The sequence below is a fragment of the Dermacentor andersoni genome, chromosome 1, assembly GCF_023375885.2.
Source record: "Dermacentor andersoni chromosome 1, qqDerAnde1_hic_scaffold, whole genome shotgun sequence".
Lineage (NCBI taxonomy): Eukaryota > Metazoa > Arthropoda > Arachnida > Ixodida > Ixodidae > Dermacentor > Dermacentor andersoni.
In genome coordinates, this window is record NC_092814.1 from 38,747,867 (window position 1) to 38,765,679 (window position 17,813).

Genomic DNA, 17,813 nt, shown 5'->3' on the forward strand with positions numbered 1-17,813 from the left:
ATATATCAAGAGCTACCAGACATGAGAAAGGTTTGTTTTCATTTGTTAAGGCTACGAAGGCCGTGGTAAACACACACCATGTTAGAAGAGTAACTCTCCTCCGCACAAAATTTTATTTGCTTCTAACTGCTGTTACTAAACCTGTTTCAGAAATTACTGTGCTAGAATGCTCTACGCTTGGTACTTTACAAGATCCAGTGTATAATTAAATTTTGTTATGGGGCTTGGCCCCATAATGACACATTCTGAACGACACATTTGTTGGGCGTACTGCCCGCGCTCATGCAAAGAGCTTTTACCGTTCGACTCTGTGCATACTAAACTTGATACTAAACTTGTTAAAAGGGCAATAACCTCCATGTGCGTTGAGGCGGCATTGGTGAGGTCTTGTTCTCACAAAATGCAACAAAGCTTCAACTGTCAGGTTGCACAGCTATGAGCAGCCAGATATCCTTGTTCTATCATGATTTCAGTAGCGGAAACTCTCCTTCAAAAATTGAAGGGTAAGTGGAAAGCCAAACCACTAATAGAAAAAAGGCCGCAGGTTGTTCTGTACATGCCTAAAGTGGCCCACAATTTAACGAAAGTGGCCAGCAGGTACAAAGTACCTATTGTTTTTTCAACTCCATGAAAGCTTGCTGGCATGTGCCCATGCATCTCAGGCCTACAGAAGGGGACCCTTTGCGGTAAAAATCATACAAGGTCGTGTGTGACTTGTGTGGTTGGTGTGGTGTACGAAATTCCACTTAATTGCAGCAGGGTGTATATTAGCCAGACAGGCCGTTGCATCGACGATAGGGCAGGGGAACACGGGCTGTCTGTCAAAAATAAGATTAATGCACATTTGCCTGTGCACTGTGATTCCTGCACTTGTGAGCCAGATCTTTTCCATATCCGCATTCTTGCTAAAAGCAAGAATGCACAGCTACTCACAGCTACTCACAGCACAGCGCAGCTACTCCTAGCCAAGCCATACCAGCAGCTCCCAAGACCGTTTCCCAGCGGTACCCCCAACGATCCAGGCAACGACCTAGGCACCTGGAAGACAGTGTTGTTTAAGCAAAACTGATTTTTCCTTCCCTATGGGGATGATGTAGTGTCCATGTGTAGCACTCTTTGGAATGTAGGAAGGCAACCCTGGGGTTCAAGGGGGCTTCCAAGATGGCTGCAGTGTGATTGAAATAAACGTGTGTGCGTTCCTGGCAGAATCGGCCGTAATCAGTCTTAATGCTCAAACTACCATACGTTACAGCCACCTTCTATAAATGTGATCCTGGCTGCTTTCAATAAACTAGTTGCAGTTGATACCCCTTCCTGTCCTAAAGCTTTTTTCTGCCCTTGGTTGTGCCTTAACTTCGGGGAATACCATGGTTTGATTTAGGCACTTCAGTACAGTGAAATCCTGATAATTCGAAATCTTTTAATTGAAATTGATGGATAATTCGAATTACTCTGTTTGGTCCCAGCAAAGTCCTATGTATTTAAATAGAGAAAAACTCCTGCACATTCAAACTCCAGGAGCCACGTAGTGGTTATTTCTAAAAAAATAAATTCTCACCTACATGGACCGCTTCTCGAAAAAACACAAGCCAAAGGTCAAGGTTCTATGCCTCACTAGCTGCTGTAATTTAGCTGCCGTAAAAAATGACGAGGTAAGATGTGTGAGAAGGAAGCCAAGATCAAACCGGTTCGCGCCCTCCTTTCTCATCTGGCTTAAAAGGAACAGAAAGGAGCCTCCAGTGTGCACTTGATCACTTTTACCAAGCACTCACCTGCCTGCCCCCCCCCCCCCCCTCCTTCTCGCTCTCTCTCCTATCACGTGCTTGATCACATTACCGCGCGCTCTGTCACGTCATCTCTAATATTAGGCACGCAGGCACATGGTGTGCATCAAGCCACCACCGTTCTCTGCTCACCCTTGCACGCTTTCTCTCACACCCACAGCAAACAGTGCGCGAGGTGCGATCTTATCACACTTAGACTTTATACAGAACCTAGGCTTCTTGTGGCACATGTCATGCACTAATGGAAGAAAGATTTTCAATGTGAGCCCAGTGACGATTTTGGCATTGCGTGCAGTCCCACACAATTTATCAGATGCTGTAATTAAAGGGGCTTTCCTTAGTTCGAACTTTATTTTAGTCGAATAAATTTGCGGTCCCCCTTGGAGTTTGAATTAATGATATTCCACTGTACTGGCCTGGAAGCATTACCTTACAAAACAAAACCACAGAAAAGTGTGCTTTCCATGAAGAAAGCATCTATACAATATATATATATATATATATATATATATATATATATATATATATATATATATATATTGTAACTGACGTTGATCTGGTCTGGACCACCGTCAGTTGCACTTTACTCCTCAAAGAGGCAGGACATGTGTCTAGTGAGCTCCTGAACAACACTTTGCAATGTGGTGAACACGGTTTAAATAATGGATCTGAGACCTCAAAGAGGTGCAATGTAATGCTCACACATTTCTCTTGCATTGACGACTAAATCGCCACTGAATTTTTTTTAAGCAACAACAGGCTGAAACCAGAAAGCTTGGAGGCTTTGGCCATTTTTAACATGCTCACAACAGGAGGTATTGTGCAGCATGATGCAACAGTGGCCACATTCCATTTGCCTCAGCTATGCCATGGCCCACCATTGCATCACTGGTCATCTAAGGCATTCCTATGCACCTAGAGGGTTCTTCATGCTCTGTTAAAACTGGATTCAGCAAATTTCTTTTTTTGCCTGCTTGCTGTCACATGCTAGAAGTACTTTACATGACCCACCAGTGACTGAGGGCACACTGAATGTGTTATGAGGGTGGCAATATGGGATATCTTTATCCTGTACAACAAAGAAAATTATATAGAATAAAAACAGGAACAGCGCAGCACAGAACGAGCGCTCGTCCTGTGTTGCGCTGTTCCTGTTTTTATTCTAAAGATGAACCAACCAGCCCCATTGAACACACAGCAAAGGAAATTATGTCTGTTTCTAGGGTGCAGTAACCTTTCACATATCAATCTACAGTGTATGCATGACACAGGAACGTAAAGGCTGTGCCTCTCTCTCTCTGCTCTTCCCTTCCTCCCCTTCTTCTAGTAGTACGCAACATATTTTTTATGCAATCCTCGTTAACTCAGAAACTAGGATGATTTGGACTGGCTATCTGCTCCAACCAAATGTATGCATTATTCTTTGACATCAAATGCCCATTCATTCGGAGGTATTTGACCACGCATTGGTCAGTTCAGACAAGCCCCAGTGTGCAGGAACCACAGAGTATGCATTGTTATTATCAGTTGTTGAAGAGAAAGAGCAGAGAACACTGGTTTCTCATTTGTGTTCATGCTTTGCACCGGGCACCTGTAGTACTTCTCAGAACGGTAGGTGCAGCAAGCAATTCTTTTGTTGCAATTTAGTGCGAGGCATACAGTGTGACAGTTGTCGCAGAAGCCGTCAGGAAATAGGATAAAAATAATTTGGATTGAGCCTGTGTGCTTGTGGCAAACTTGCAGACTACATTTCGATGGAAAATTAGCTGCTATATGACTTGCTGACAAAAAAGAAAAAGAAAAAAAATCACCACCCAAGCACTCGGTACGGATGGTTAACCAGCGAAGCTGAAACGTGTGGCTCCGGTGTTTATCACTGGGTTAATCCCGACGGTTCACTAAACGACGGCTTGGTAGGTTGCCGGATCCTCGGTACGCAGTTGCTTCTTGCGCTCGGCTGCACAAGCCTATTCTTGTGCCTGGGCTGCAGCATCAGCATGGCGTAACCGAGCTCGTTTCCAGTACTACTCTCGGCGTTGCTGATCAAAAGCTGCTTGCTCCTTGGGAGTATGTATGACGCGTGGCCTACCCATTTCGGAGCCGGAGAGAAACTGCTGCATGCGCTTGGCTGCAACGGAGAGCAAACGACACTACTATTGCAGCCAATCCCGTGCCTTTCTCCCCCTTTTTTTTTTTTTCTCTCTCTCTCTTGCCCCCCACCCCGCGCATGCACATGGGGTTGTGCTGGAGCAGTTTTCGAAGTACAAACGACAGACAGATGGACAGACGAATCGGGTAGCCATATAAATGGTAAATTATATGTATATGGCTAGCGCAATGGTAAAAATTATGTGCTCACATGGGAAAAGTCAATCCCTTAAAAATGCATGTGTCATGCTACCACCACCGTCATGCTGCAAAGGAGGTCACGAGGCCTTTGTCATTCTATAAAAGTTTCATGTGAGCTCTCCCAACATGCTTCAAGCACTTATTCGTTCTACAAGCTCGAGTAAAATTGCTGTCTCTGCACTGATTTCATTTAAAATACAAATGAGCCTAGCAGATTAAGGCATGATACAACAAACACATTTTTTTTTATAGTTTCTTTATTGATTAAGTAATGCAACATACCGGTAGTTTGGATATTTTATTCCAGTCACATAGAATCTTAACAAAGTTTACTGTATAAGTGAGTTCATGTATACCAATAAAACCCAGTTAGTAGTGGAATGTTTCCCCTTTCATCCTCTGCCATGTGTTTTAGCTGTAATTCCATGAGTCATGAACCAGCTCGCATATTTAAATGCCATTTATTTTTGTCTGCATTTATTGTGTTATATCTTGTCATGAACAAACTAACCTTCATTTAAGAAATATCCTTGTTTTCCTGAGCTTATCTTGGGTTATTGTGCTGGCGCTCTCATTTTTGTTTCCTGCACAGTTGAAAAATTGACAACACAAGTTGAAGATGCTGAAAATGAACAAAGAGTGATGAAGAGGCGGCATATTTCAAGCATCAAGGTATGGCCTCAGCATGCTGATTGCATATGCTCTTCCTGTTGTCATGTGCCACTTATATTTTATATGTGGGCTTCTACTAGAAGAAGGAAAAAATATTCATCTCTAGGTTTTAATACATTAAGTAAAGAAATATTTCAACTGTGAATGGCATAAATATATCTGCAAGCTAGTTATGGCATTATGCTTGCCACTAATGCCCTCTTCTTTCTTAAATGTGAGAAAATCAACAAGTTGGGCACCTAAACATACATAGAAACAAACGGCACATCTTTCCATTGTAGAGCACAATTTTATTGTGAGGAGTGTGAAAAGCGTATTACTTATGTCCAATTCAGTAATTCGTATATGCAGCATAAAAATGCTTATATTAGAAGGATCTCATTCTAATGACAGCTTTTGGTCTTGCTCTCATTAAATTAAGCTTCCGCTGTTACGCAGCGCCTTGCTAGACAGCTTGATTTTCCCACCTGTGTTTTCCGTCTCACCCACCATAGCCGTGGCTCAGCAGCTATGGCATTCTGCTGCTGAAAGCGATCCCCAGCTGCAGTGGGAGTAGAATCCTAGACCCTCTTTTGTGGCACAGATCCTTGGTCTTGCTGTCCGCTAATATCTCAATGTCTTCTTGTCCATTCATAGCACATGTTCTTGGTGGCAAAAGAAAGCTTGTGTGAGATGGTGCATGAGGACACCTTGGTTTGGGTAACTTGCCACAGAGGAAAAGTGAAAAAGAGCACTGCATGGTACTGTGACTCTCTAGCATTTCTGATGTAGGCTTTCAGCAGCTAGCAAGCAAGGATAAATGCAAGCAAGGATAAATGCAGAGCGCAGAGACAAGTAAATGTGGGGAGGAAGGTTGTGCCTACGCTGGGTTTTTCAGTCATGTAGATGCTCGCATTTTAATTGCTTGTAGTACAAACTGTTTCAATTCCACGTTTCTGGTCAGTCATTTTTTATTTGTAACTGCTGAAAGGGATGTGTATTATTTACTTTTTTGGGACAGAAAAAAAAAATTGCCTTAATAACTCAAGTTATGAGAACGTGAGGTAATGCCCCGGGATTTCTTTTTCCCCCCTTTTTTCTTTTCTTTCTTTAACGCCTCTCCTCTCTTGTTCTATAATATGTCTCTTCCTCACCACGGCGGCCACATTTCAATGGGGGCGAAATGCGAAAACACCCGTGTACTTAGATTTAGGTGCACGTTAAAGAACCCCAGGTGGTTGAAATTTAGAGTCCTTCACTACGGCGTGCCTCATAATCAGGAAGTGGTTTTGGCACGTAAAACCCCATAATTTTTTCTCTTCCTCCCACGGTGACACAACCCCTCCACCATTGTTAGTGTGGAAGAGCATGCATTCTGTTATGGTTGGTCATGTTGATTAAGTGAAAATCTCACACAGAGCTGTGTTTTGTTATTGCAATCTTGGCAGTCGCACATGCAGTTGAGCTAAAAAATAAACAAAAATGAAACAAGATTGAGGTTGAACTACTGTAACTAAAGCAGCAGCACATTAAGGGGTGGTTGAGCTGTAGCCGCCATTTCTGTAGCCTGATTGCCTGGCAAGCACAAGAACATTCCTGCTGATGATTTCCTTACTACAAAAGGACTTTGACCCAACACTAGTGCTGTTGCTGTCTCTACAGCTCAACCTGTGACTACGTGTAAGTAAAAGTAATTGTAAGCCAACAGGGACTGACCAGAGGTTATTTCACCATATTGCAACATGAACTTGTCCAAGTCCATGCCTTGTTTTGACTATAAGGTATACAGTTTTCATGTAAAGTTTGAGCTCTATGTGCTAGGTAAAAGATATCAAGAAATGTTTCCACAGGAAGCTACAAAATATGTGATTCAACCATGTACCAGTAAGTTAAAACAAACCATATGATAAGGAATTTCACTTTTGCCAAAACATAACAATAAGGAAACATCACCATGCTGAAATTCTTTGCAGTGGCAGTCTTTTCATGTCGCTACACAACGGCTCATTCATATTACACATGCTAGGTCTTGATTGAAGTTCCGCTGTTGTAAAAGCCAAAATTTCTGCAGTTTACTTTGTGGGACCAAAATAAATATTGTCTTTGCAACACCAAGAGTAAGTCAGCTTCCCCCCAAATTTGCTGTCGTATAGCCAGAATAGCTGCCACCTCCATGCCTGTGTTTTGCCCTGTGGGACAGGAGCTGTCACGAGAGCTGCAGCTGACTAAGAAGCGACTTGAGCAGCAGCAGGATGCCCAAGGTAGCCCCCATCAGGGCTCAGCAGCTGAGCCCCTAGGCTTGGGCTCACGCACCAGCTCCACAGCTTCACTGGAGACCCTAGGATCAGGACCCAGCCAGGTGGCCAGCAATCACCCCACAGTCACTTTTGTCAATGCAGGCAGACCCACTGTGCCGGTGAGCAGCATATAGTCAACTGTGTCTTCGCAACATTGTGTGTGCACCAGAAGCAAACAAGACATGGCTATGCGATGAAAATGCATTCTGGAATTTAGGAAGCATGTCACTCTCATTAATGATCATGTCAGTGCCACATTCATGCATTAGTGTACTGTGCAATTGGATAATGCAACCGTGTTCCATTCACTTTTAATTCACATAGTATGAGTAAGTAGCAAGAAGCCAATAGAATTCAGTTTGATCATAAAATGGGTTTAGATGTGGGAGGAATGCCAATTGCACTGTTCGCCTTTCTGTTATTCCTCTTCCATTTTCTTTACCATTAATTCGGCTGCTTCTGCTTATCCTCACCCCCTGCCCTATCCCTCATGAAGTAACAGTAGGTTGTGAGCCATGTACGTTCTACGTTCTATGACCAACCAAGTTATTTGAACCCATATTCCAGTAAGCTACATTCCAATGCGAGAATTTCTTTGAGCCATAGGGGAGAAAAGTAAGAGGAACGAAGGGGGCTCGATCTTTAGTAGCAGCCACATGAAGCCCAACAGACTACGACACCAAGGAAAGTACAGGGGAAATTAACACTTTCTTTATTGAACCATTTACCTAATTAAATGGTTTAATAAAGACAGTAAATTTAACCCTCATCTGTTTTAATTACACATAATGATTAAGTTTACAATAAACTTAATATTCCTAATGAAGGAAAGGGAAATGAAATGTGCAAAACAAGACAATTTTGCTACTAATGAACCCAACAACAGTGGACCCGCTTGCCACTTCCTTGGGTATTTCCATATATATATTTATACTACCATTGCCCTGGAAGTGTTGACCACTTACAGCCAAGGCTGTGCATGTGATCATGTAGCATGTGATCATAGGAGCTGACAGCTGGCCAATAAATCCTTATACAGGGTGTTTCACTTAACTTGAGCCAAGCTTTAAAGATAAGCAAATGCCACGCAGCTGGACCAAACCGAGGTAAGGTTGTTTGCTGTCACTTGGAGATGCTCAGATTACTTTTTTTGCATTCTGCCTAACTACATAATCAGTTTTAATTAGTTAATCAACTTCTATGTTGTTATAATTAGATGAAACGTGTAAATGAGAGAATTGTAGAGCAACATGAAAACTCCCAATACAGCTTTCTGTTGCCCAAAACGTGCTACATAAAAGTGTTTATCCGAGTGTGAAAGAAGCCTGCGAATACATGCAAAGTGCCTCGTGCGGCCAGTTTCACAGCAATTTTGCATGTATTCTCTTGCAAAAATGAAAAATAAAAGAAAAGACGACTTTGCTGTGCTGCCCTTATAGTGCAATACATAGTGAGAGTAGCACTTGCATAGCAACGTTGTAGGTTTGACTCTCAAGGGCAGCACAGCAAAGTTGTCTTTTCTTTTACTTTTTATTTTTCCTTTCCTTCACTAAGAACACCAAGCTTATTGTAAATTTAGCTCTCCTATGTAATTAACTATACATTTCAATAAAAATAGTCAATTTCTCTCATACTTCCCTTGACTTTACATGATTTATATCATAGAGATCTGCTGTTGCATGACTATTGCCTTGCAAACTCTATACACCATGCCATTGTCATGAGTGAAGCATGGTGCAGGTGGGCTGTGCCTTTGAGAACAAATAAAATCATACTGCTCACACAAAAGGCATCTTTTACACTTGTGAGTAAACGGCTGGCTAGCAAAAAACATGGAGTATAATATACTTTCTTGAAGTTAACGCACACTTTTTCTCTAAGTAAGTAGACTAAAATTGCATGCACGTTCGAGTCAAATATGAGAACAATGCCTTAGTACCACATCCTAATGCCATTGTGATCAAGTCTGCCCCTACATGCGCTTCTGCGCTCAAAGAGGTGCTGCATGTGCTGTGCATGCTGCACTATTGCCACATGCAAATCCCCCCTCCCCCCCCTCGAGGCATGCATTAAGTGCAGGTTCACAGCCATGTGACAGAAAGAGCTATTGCTTGTGTAGTGCCATTGCAGCTACAGCAGGGTGCTCGCTGCTCACCACAAAGGGCTTGTTAACAAAAGCAATGTGCCCCATATCAATACAAATTTGTGGTGTGCACAAACACAATGATTGGCTATTATTTGAGCAGCAGTTAAAAGCAATAATTACTCGCCACATGACTCCCTGCAACAATAGTGCCTTTCAGGGTACTCGGCCATGGCAGGTGCTGCATTGGATTTGTGGTGCTATATTATGCTATAGTATTACCTGCGCACAGCTGCTTTATGAAGTTTATTGGCAGGCGAGTTTTAAAACGAGCACATGTTGATTCCTTCTTTCTTTGCTGGAAGCCAATGCTGAGACACGCAAGCCCACAAGAAATACTTTGCATGACCAATGCTGTCATGTGGGATTTGTTTATGAAAGCCCATCATGCTTGCAGCTGACTCCCACAAGCACAAGGAAATGTAGCACATATTTACAGATGCTATTTACAAAGAGTGCATGTTGCAGTCAAGAAAGACACTTCTTTTTGTCTGACCATGAAAAATTGGGTGCATGTTGCAGTTAGGGCACGTTAGAAACTGAGCAATTGTAGTAGTCATCACATAAGATTGTACTAACACAGAACTGAAGGTGTTCAACTCGCAACCTAGTTTGCCTAGCTGGCATGATGCTCCGAGGCCTAATGGAAACCACTGCCATATTATCTCGCCAAACTAATCAGCGGCTGTACTCTTCGTTGATCGCTTTCAGGGATATCTCAGTGAACACTGATCAGCTGAGCAAGCAGGCAAGATGCCTGTTGCTCTAGTGCGCCATCATTCCGGATGCCACGTCACTCAAAAGGGAAAGTATCCCCAAAAGTGATAAACCGAGAATGCCCAGTCAACCCCCAATCAGCTGCCAACCTTACACCCTTACCTAGACTCTTGAGGCCACTAGATTGTATTTCACACCCATACACATTAAGGCATTCAGATTACATAGATATTTACTGTCATCCTCCCCTTATTTATTTGTTCATTGGGCTACTCTCTCAGTTACTGATATGTTAATATTTCAGTTACATAGTTACACAGGATGTGTGGAAAGTTTCAAGTAGAATCAACCAGCCCATTGGCAAGTTTATCTGAAGCTAACATGTGCATGGCTTTCATTGTTGTGACAGCTTGTTGAACTGATATGCTTTGTGCCTGCCTTCTCCTCCTGATCCTGTTTTCTGTTAGCCCAAGGAATCACGCTTGCATGCTGCTGCTGTGACTGTGCTGAATGGTTCCAGTCGAAGCTGTGTTGTGAGTGAAACCCTTTGGTGTGTTTTAAGTACTAGGAAAATGCAGATGCTTTTCATGTAACAAAAATCCTCATTTCTGTGTGGAATGTCAGGTGGAAATAGAGGAAAATTGTGCGCAGTAGACTTGCTCTCTTTTGTGTTGCTATTCCCTTTTCTGGCTTTGTTTTGTTCTATGCTATCTACTTGTTTTATTTTTTCAGTTCAGCTAAAGAGTTGGGACAAAGGTTAAATTGCAGCTAAGTGAAGCGAAGGTACAAATGCTATGAATTTTCAACACTGACTATAAGCGCTTATGGTGTTTAATACTTGTGAGAATCCCAGGAGACTTTCAGTTTACCTCTGTGAAGCAAGATGCTAAATTTAGTGGCCAAGAAACAGAAGACCCTGTTCAGAGGCTTTTCGACCACTTTGCACCACAATTTATGAGCTTGAGGCATGTGTCATGTTCCTTATATTTGAGCACATGAAAAGCATATTTGCATAATTGAATGCAGAAAAAAGTGGTATTTGTCTTTGCAATGTTAGCTGCAAATGACATGCTACCGCAAGTTTTGTGGATTTGAAGGCACACTATTGATGTAATGTTGACTAACTCGCCTATACTGCTCTTGCCTGTTGTCAATTTGATTTGCATTGCCATGGTTCATGGTGCTTAGACAGTGAGACTAGATGTTGGTTGAAAGAACACCACAGGACAGATGCTGTCTTACTGCTTTGTTTATTCTTGAAGAGTTGTGATTTTGCTGGCTATTTGAGGAGAGGCAAGGAGACATTGGGGAGGGGACAGCAGCCAGAAAGCAGCCACTATTGTATATTTAGGGCTTGCTAGTGATCCTGTTAGGCACATTTATTTCTTTATTCCTGGGCCATTATGCAAATATGTAGATTAAAGGAAAGCTGAATTTACAGGCACCCAGTGTCTGATTAAGCGTGAATGAATTGGAAGTTCTTCAATGTGGTATATCTCCTGTGTCACTGCATAAAAGCTGTTCATATTCAGGTCATATGTAAATGTTTTAACTATTCAGTGACCATGAGAGATATTCACATACTGTTAGCATCAAAAAGTTTTGAGGATTCAGAATGTGTAAGTTAATTGAATACCTCCACAGCATGGGCATGTAGCCTGGAAACAAGATGTTCAGCCTTCACTAGTATATATATGTGACCATTATGCTCGCACAAACTGAGCAGAAAATCTGCTTTTTCAAGGAACCCAAGCCCCATGAACTTTCAACACTGACTGGATACTTTATTCTGCAATACCTTCATAACCCCATGTATGACATACATGGCTAGGTCTTTCACATAGCACAGCAAGGCAGTGAGTGTGGTTGCCGCTGCTGAAATTATTCAGTCAACCAAACTAAGTTCCATCAAACTTGTGCAGTATGCTGTGTTTGCCCTGTACATCACTTATCACTGTTGTTCTTAACAGCATCATGAAAGCATTATAATCAGGCATGTATTACTATACAAGGCATTTTATAAAATGCTTATCATAACAGTGTACTTGGCACACATACAGAGTTGTACTACCAGTGCCATGCCCATACACTAGTGTCATGAAGGTTGGTTGCTATGTCCCAATCAGCACCATGTGCTGGCATGTGGCACCTTTATACAAGGGATAGAATTACTGCTTTTGCCAGCTGCTGAATTGCAGCCAAGGCAGTCACACCAGTTAGCAATAGGCACCACATGCCAGGCAGTGGCACTACCATGTGGTTCACACCTTTGCATTAAGTCCTCTGGTAGTAGCAGTCATATTGTGCTAGAAGGAGCTGCTATGCTTAAACAGCTAATGATTAAGGAAACTGGTAATGCTTAATTGCAGCAGCAGACCCTAAGTGGTCCTCAAGCACTGCCCCAGAGCACCAGTCTCCCATGAAGAGCACTTACTCCACATCTGTGTTTGCAACACTTGTGCTTCAGCCAGAGCAAGCAAGGGTGCACTTTCACAACCAGATATGAAAGTTATCATTTTTCAACACAGTGGCACTTGTCATCTGCTTTTTGAAATGACAGTGGTTTCAAATGTGCAGCAAACCTGGTTATGAACTGGTCCACCACATCTGCGCATACATACAGCTGAATTGCACATAGCGGTTTAGTTATTTCAGTGGATGCTCAAATGTGAACAATGTGAAAAGACAATCGGATCAACAAGCAACTTCACCAATAACTTTGTCCTCTTGGTTGTCAAATGCGCCTCTGCAAGTCATCATCTAATTCCTCACTGCATAAAGAGTTGCTCTTGAGTTACCACCCTTTAAGAAGGCAGCATAGCTCAAGGGGATACTTCAGACAGACTTCTGGTCAAACCTGCAGGATTTAGCAGAACTACCTTGATGCTTCATGGAATGATGTTGCGATATGTACTCAACCTGCCTTTGGAGCACGCAGTTCATGTTCCAAGAATGCCTTTGGTACAGACATTTTACGTTACATCTTCTATTACATACATGATACATTTTCTGCTCCAAATAGAGCAGAAAATTTTCTTTTAGACATCCTTTAGATTTACCATTTAAGTTCAACCTAAGTTACAATGATTCCTTCTCTTATGTTCTGAATTTTACTGCAGTTTATGCTGCAATTTTGAATCTTGTCTGCTTTTAGGGGAGTCTTCATTTTCAATATGTATCTGAAACACACATGCACTGTGACATTTTCAGTTTGTTGAAGGATAACAAAGTGCTCAAGGAGTGCCAAAAGCAAAACCCCTTGTGATGTTGTAGATCAGTGCCATGTAATGAAAGCCATATCATCATTTTGAATATTGGTGCATCACAGCCAATTGCAGTTAGACCTTACTGCTCTGGCATGTACTGGACAGATGACTTGTTTTATCTTGCCAGCAGTGGAGTGCTAGCCACAGTGACCAGCAATATCCCAATATTCAATATGATGTCTCCATTTTTATAACAAGGTGTTACCCTTCAATGAAAAGGAATGTTTGGTGATCCTTTCAGTACATCTTGAGTGGTTCATTTCAACATCCACTGGTTTCTGGTTTGCACTGCAAGATTACTCCGGGGTAGCCTGTCACAGTACATGTCTGCTGAAACTTAAAAAAAATTAAAAATAATGTAAAGTAAGGGAAGGGGGAAGAGAGAGGGAGACTAGCCTTATATAATGGCAGTGTTTTAACTGTCAATGTAAACAGGTGCCATGCAACCACTAAGTTCTAGCTGCTTCTTTAGTAAAACACTCTTCTAGGAAAAATATATGTTGCTCTAAAAACAAAGTTGAAGGTCCTTTCTGCTCAGGCAAATGATGCAGATGCAGTATGGATTGCTGCAAATCACCTCTTTATCTTCAAAAGGGCAATAGTCAACACAGAAGCATAGTGACATGAAAAATGTTACCAAGTATAAAACACCAAAGTATGCTACCGTACACCATAGAACAGTTCTGACTAGTAAGTGGTGACAACACAGATGAACATGGAGGAAGAACACATTGCACACAACAGTTGACCTGTTTCTCAGAATTCCACTCGGTTAAGGAATTCCCATGGACATCCAGACCTTGTAGTACATGAACATGCACTGGTGTTGACCATGTGCTAGGTGGTGGTGTAGATAGCTGGGACGGTGCACTTAAAATAATGTCCAGACTGCTTTTGCAGCAAGCTACAGTTGAGTTTTATAACAACCAAGTGAACTAATTCCTCAGTGTAAGTGGGCTTCTGGCTTTCTAGCTGTAACAAAAAAAAATACAGTTAAAACTGGAGGTCATCAGTATCAGGACAGTTTTAATCTACTATACTTCCTCATCATGAAGTAACACTACCACTGTCTATGTCTACCACTGTATCACTAGTGGCACTACTGCTATTGCAAATACAGGTCCCCTTGTCAAAACTTGTGCCCCAGCAACATCCTGTGTTCAATCACTACAAGCCTCCATCTCTCTGTGAACCTCTCTCTTGTTTGGGTTACCACTATAATTGCCACACGCATCAACGAAGAAAAGCAACATACTGCTGTTGCCTTTTTTCATGATGATTGCTGCACTGAGTCATGCAAATGTATGGTGGCTATGAAGTGCACTACATGACCGGATTGTTGGAAGGGTGGTGTTTTATTAGTTAGGCCAGTATATTCTAGCTGAAGATTGCCAGCATCCGCTATATTGTTTCAACAGGTGAAATATTGCATAAGCACGACTCTTTCTTTACCTGAACTTTTTCCTGCAAGAAATGCCACTTTGAAAACAATACATCCGTATAAAGTCTTGTTATAAACTGTAGCTGTAAACTTAAATTGGCCAGAAGTGATGCTTAAGAAACTTAAATTTCACCCTTCTCTTGAAATTCGCTGAATTTCTCACCTGAACAGTCAGAAGATAGAAATTTTGAACAGGACATTATTGCCTGCATTTGTTTTTACCTACCAAATGTGCTTTTCTGGCACCTGCATTATTGTGCAAGCCTCAAGCTTTGCTGTAAGAGCAGTAACTGCAGTTGTGGGCCACAGTTTTTGTCGCAATAATAAAAAAAATACTCAAAAATTTATTGCTGGACATTTCAAACTTTTTAGTTGAACGTGTCAAACGCTTTTGTGTGAATGTTCTATAGGATAGGATAGGAAAAACTTTTTTAAAATGCCGGCAACCGACAGTTTAACGCGTCGTGACGCTGGCCAAGTGTCGACGCTTTCTATAGTGGTAATTACCTCGTTGTTCTGCTGTGGAAACATGTATTTACATGGCAGATGTAAAGATGTGTCAATGTGGGTTGGGGAAACAGAACCAAATGTTTGTGGAGACAGTTTCTTCTCTCTCAATATTCGGGAACACCAGTGTTCTCTTCGAGCTCTGTTATATATGGCCCATGATTAGGCAAGGAGGATAGCAGAGCTTTACTGGGATCCTTCGATATCTTTCTTCTGATCACAAAACTTCCGCGAAACGCTGTGGGAACGTTACGCGGAAGTTTTCCTGGAGTTTTACTTTAACGCTTCATATAGCCCCCACAGTGGACGCACCACAGCGCTGGCACAAGTAGAAGGGCATCAGAACAGACACCGGACAAATGCCACAGACATTCTGTGCGCCAGCTTGTGCGCAAGACTCGTTTGCCATTATTGGCATGTGAACATTGTCGGGGGGGGAGGGGGGGGCCACGTCAGTCACCACCGCGCTGCCATGTATAATTTGTTCACAAACTCACCACATGCTGAATTATTTTGCTAAAAGATTCCATTGCATGGCGAACATATAAGGGGTTCCAGCAAGTACGGATGCGAGCACAAGTAAAAGGAACAGACAGGACAATGCCGTTGTCCTGTCTGTTCCTTTTACTTGTACTTGCCGGAATCCCTTATATGTTCACCATGCACCAACTGGCCCAGCAAATCACACTACTAAATTCTATTGCATGTTCACTCTGCAAACAAGCTGAAATAAATGTGGGAGAGGCACCTATCTTGGTGAAAGATTTGCAATATCACACAGCCCAGCCATCTAGCACAGCAGATTGATCCCCTTCTACTTGAGCCAGTGCCTCAGGTGCCACCTTCTGTCCCTGCATGAAACTTTTGGAGAAGTTTTGTGACCAGAAGGAAACGTATAGAAGGGCCTTGGTTGTACTATATAAATGAAGAAATCTGTACAGCTATGTTTGCATTTATAAACACCCGCCGTGGTTGCTTTGTGGTTACGGTGTTGGGATGCTAAGCACGAGGTCGCAGGACCAGATCCCAGTCACGGCAGCCACATTTTGATGGGGGCAAAATGTGAAAACACACGTGTACTTATGTTTAGGGCCTCGTTAAATAGCCCCAGATGGTCCAAATTTTCAGAGTCCCTCACTATGGCGTGCCTCATAATCAGATCGTGGTTTTGGCACGTAAAACCCCATTTAACAAAAAGAATAAAAAACATGTATAAACAGCAGTAGTAGATATGCATTATCAAGAATTCTGCACAAAGGGGACAGACAACTTTATGATTAAATTATTATGGGGGGGGGTATTTATTTATTTATTTATTTATTTATTTATTTATTTATTTATTTATTTATTGCTGCAGCTGTAAAAATGTTGGACCAAAATTATGTGCCCGCTCCCTCCCCCCACTCCTCCACCTTTTTTATTAACTACTTGAAAGTGATCTTTTAAGTAATTCTCTACTAGTTTTAATGCCCGCCCCCCTTATACCATACCTTGACAATTTATTAAGCAATATTTCATGATGAATGCAGTCAAAAGCCTTTTTAAAGTCCAAGAACAAACCAAGCATATGTTTTCTGTTTTCAATAGTTGTTATTATTTTATCTTTAATGAACGTCAAAGCTTGCTCCGTTGATTTACTCCTCTGAAAGCCGTACTGACTCTTGGTTAGTATGTTGTGCTTATTCATGAATGATATTAGTCTACTGTGTATGATGCTTTTGGGTAGGACTGACGCTGGTCGATAATTTGTAAGCGTATCCCTTCTACCGCTTTTATAGATGGGTGTCACTCTTGCCATCTTTAAAGCTTGTGGAAGGATACCTGTGCTCAGGGTAAGGTTAATAATGTGGACAAGAACATTACATATTAATTGTGATATACACTTAATTTCTATGGGACCTACGCCATCAATACCAGCTGCCACATTTCTCTTTAATTTCTTAATACTCTGTGCAATTTTTGCGTAGCCAGTCCGTTTTAAGAAAAGAGAAGATTTTATCGGAACAATATCAACTGCAGAATTGATACACGTATCTTCATTGTCAACTGGATACGCGCCCGAGCTCACAAAGAAGTCATTCATACCATCCGCCAAAGCCTGACCACTTAGAATTGAACCATCTGAAGCGGCTATGGTGAATTCATTACATTTTTGTTTGCCGTTGCTGTTCAGGGTGTTAACAACCTCCCAGACCTTTTTACGATTGTCTAGTATTTTTGCAAAGATGTTTTGGAAATATTCTCGTTTTGCTCTCTTCAGATCGGAATTCAGAGTGTTTCTGTAGTTTTTATATTTGACAAATAGTCTGGATTTGGTGACTGAACCAATGTATGATACGAGTTCTTTTTTTCAATTGACTTACGAAGTGTGGAATTCATCCAAGGCTTTCGGTACTTTTTGGTCTTGCGGTTATGTATCTGCTGTAATGGGAAACCTTCTTCATATTTTTCCTTTAATAACTGGAAGAATAACTCATAAGCTTTATCTGCATTTTTTTCCTTATAAACATTTTTCCAATCAATTTTATTTAAAATTTCAAAGAATGTTTTTCTTGCGGCGTCATCCATACGTCATTTAAAACGTATTTGTTTGTTGAGTGGACCGGTATTCGAACAGGTGATGCAAAATATTGGTAAATGGTCACTTATTTCGTGTGT

At 41.7% G+C, this 17,813-nt stretch overlaps 1 protein-coding gene across 4 annotated transcripts in view; it reads left to right on the plus strand.

Annotated features, from left to right (window-relative positions):
• LOC126545252 (coiled-coil domain-containing protein 186-like) overlaps window positions 1-17,813 on the plus strand; it is a 142,087-nt gene that overhangs the window by 71,131 nt on the left and 53,143 nt on the right. For 3 of the 4 annotated variants that reach the window (XM_055061332.2, XM_055061331.2, XM_050193011.3), the window contains exons 12-14: window positions 4,726-4,805; window positions 6,985-7,200; window positions 10,409-10,474. In XM_055061332.2, coding sequence (XP_054917307.1) covers window positions 4,726-4,805; window positions 6,985-7,200; window positions 10,409-10,474 — 362 coding nt within the window. The remainder of the gene's footprint in view (window positions 1-4,725; window positions 4,806-6,984; window positions 7,201-10,408; window positions 10,475-17,813) is intronic. The other variant, XM_055061333.2, reaches the window with a different exon arrangement.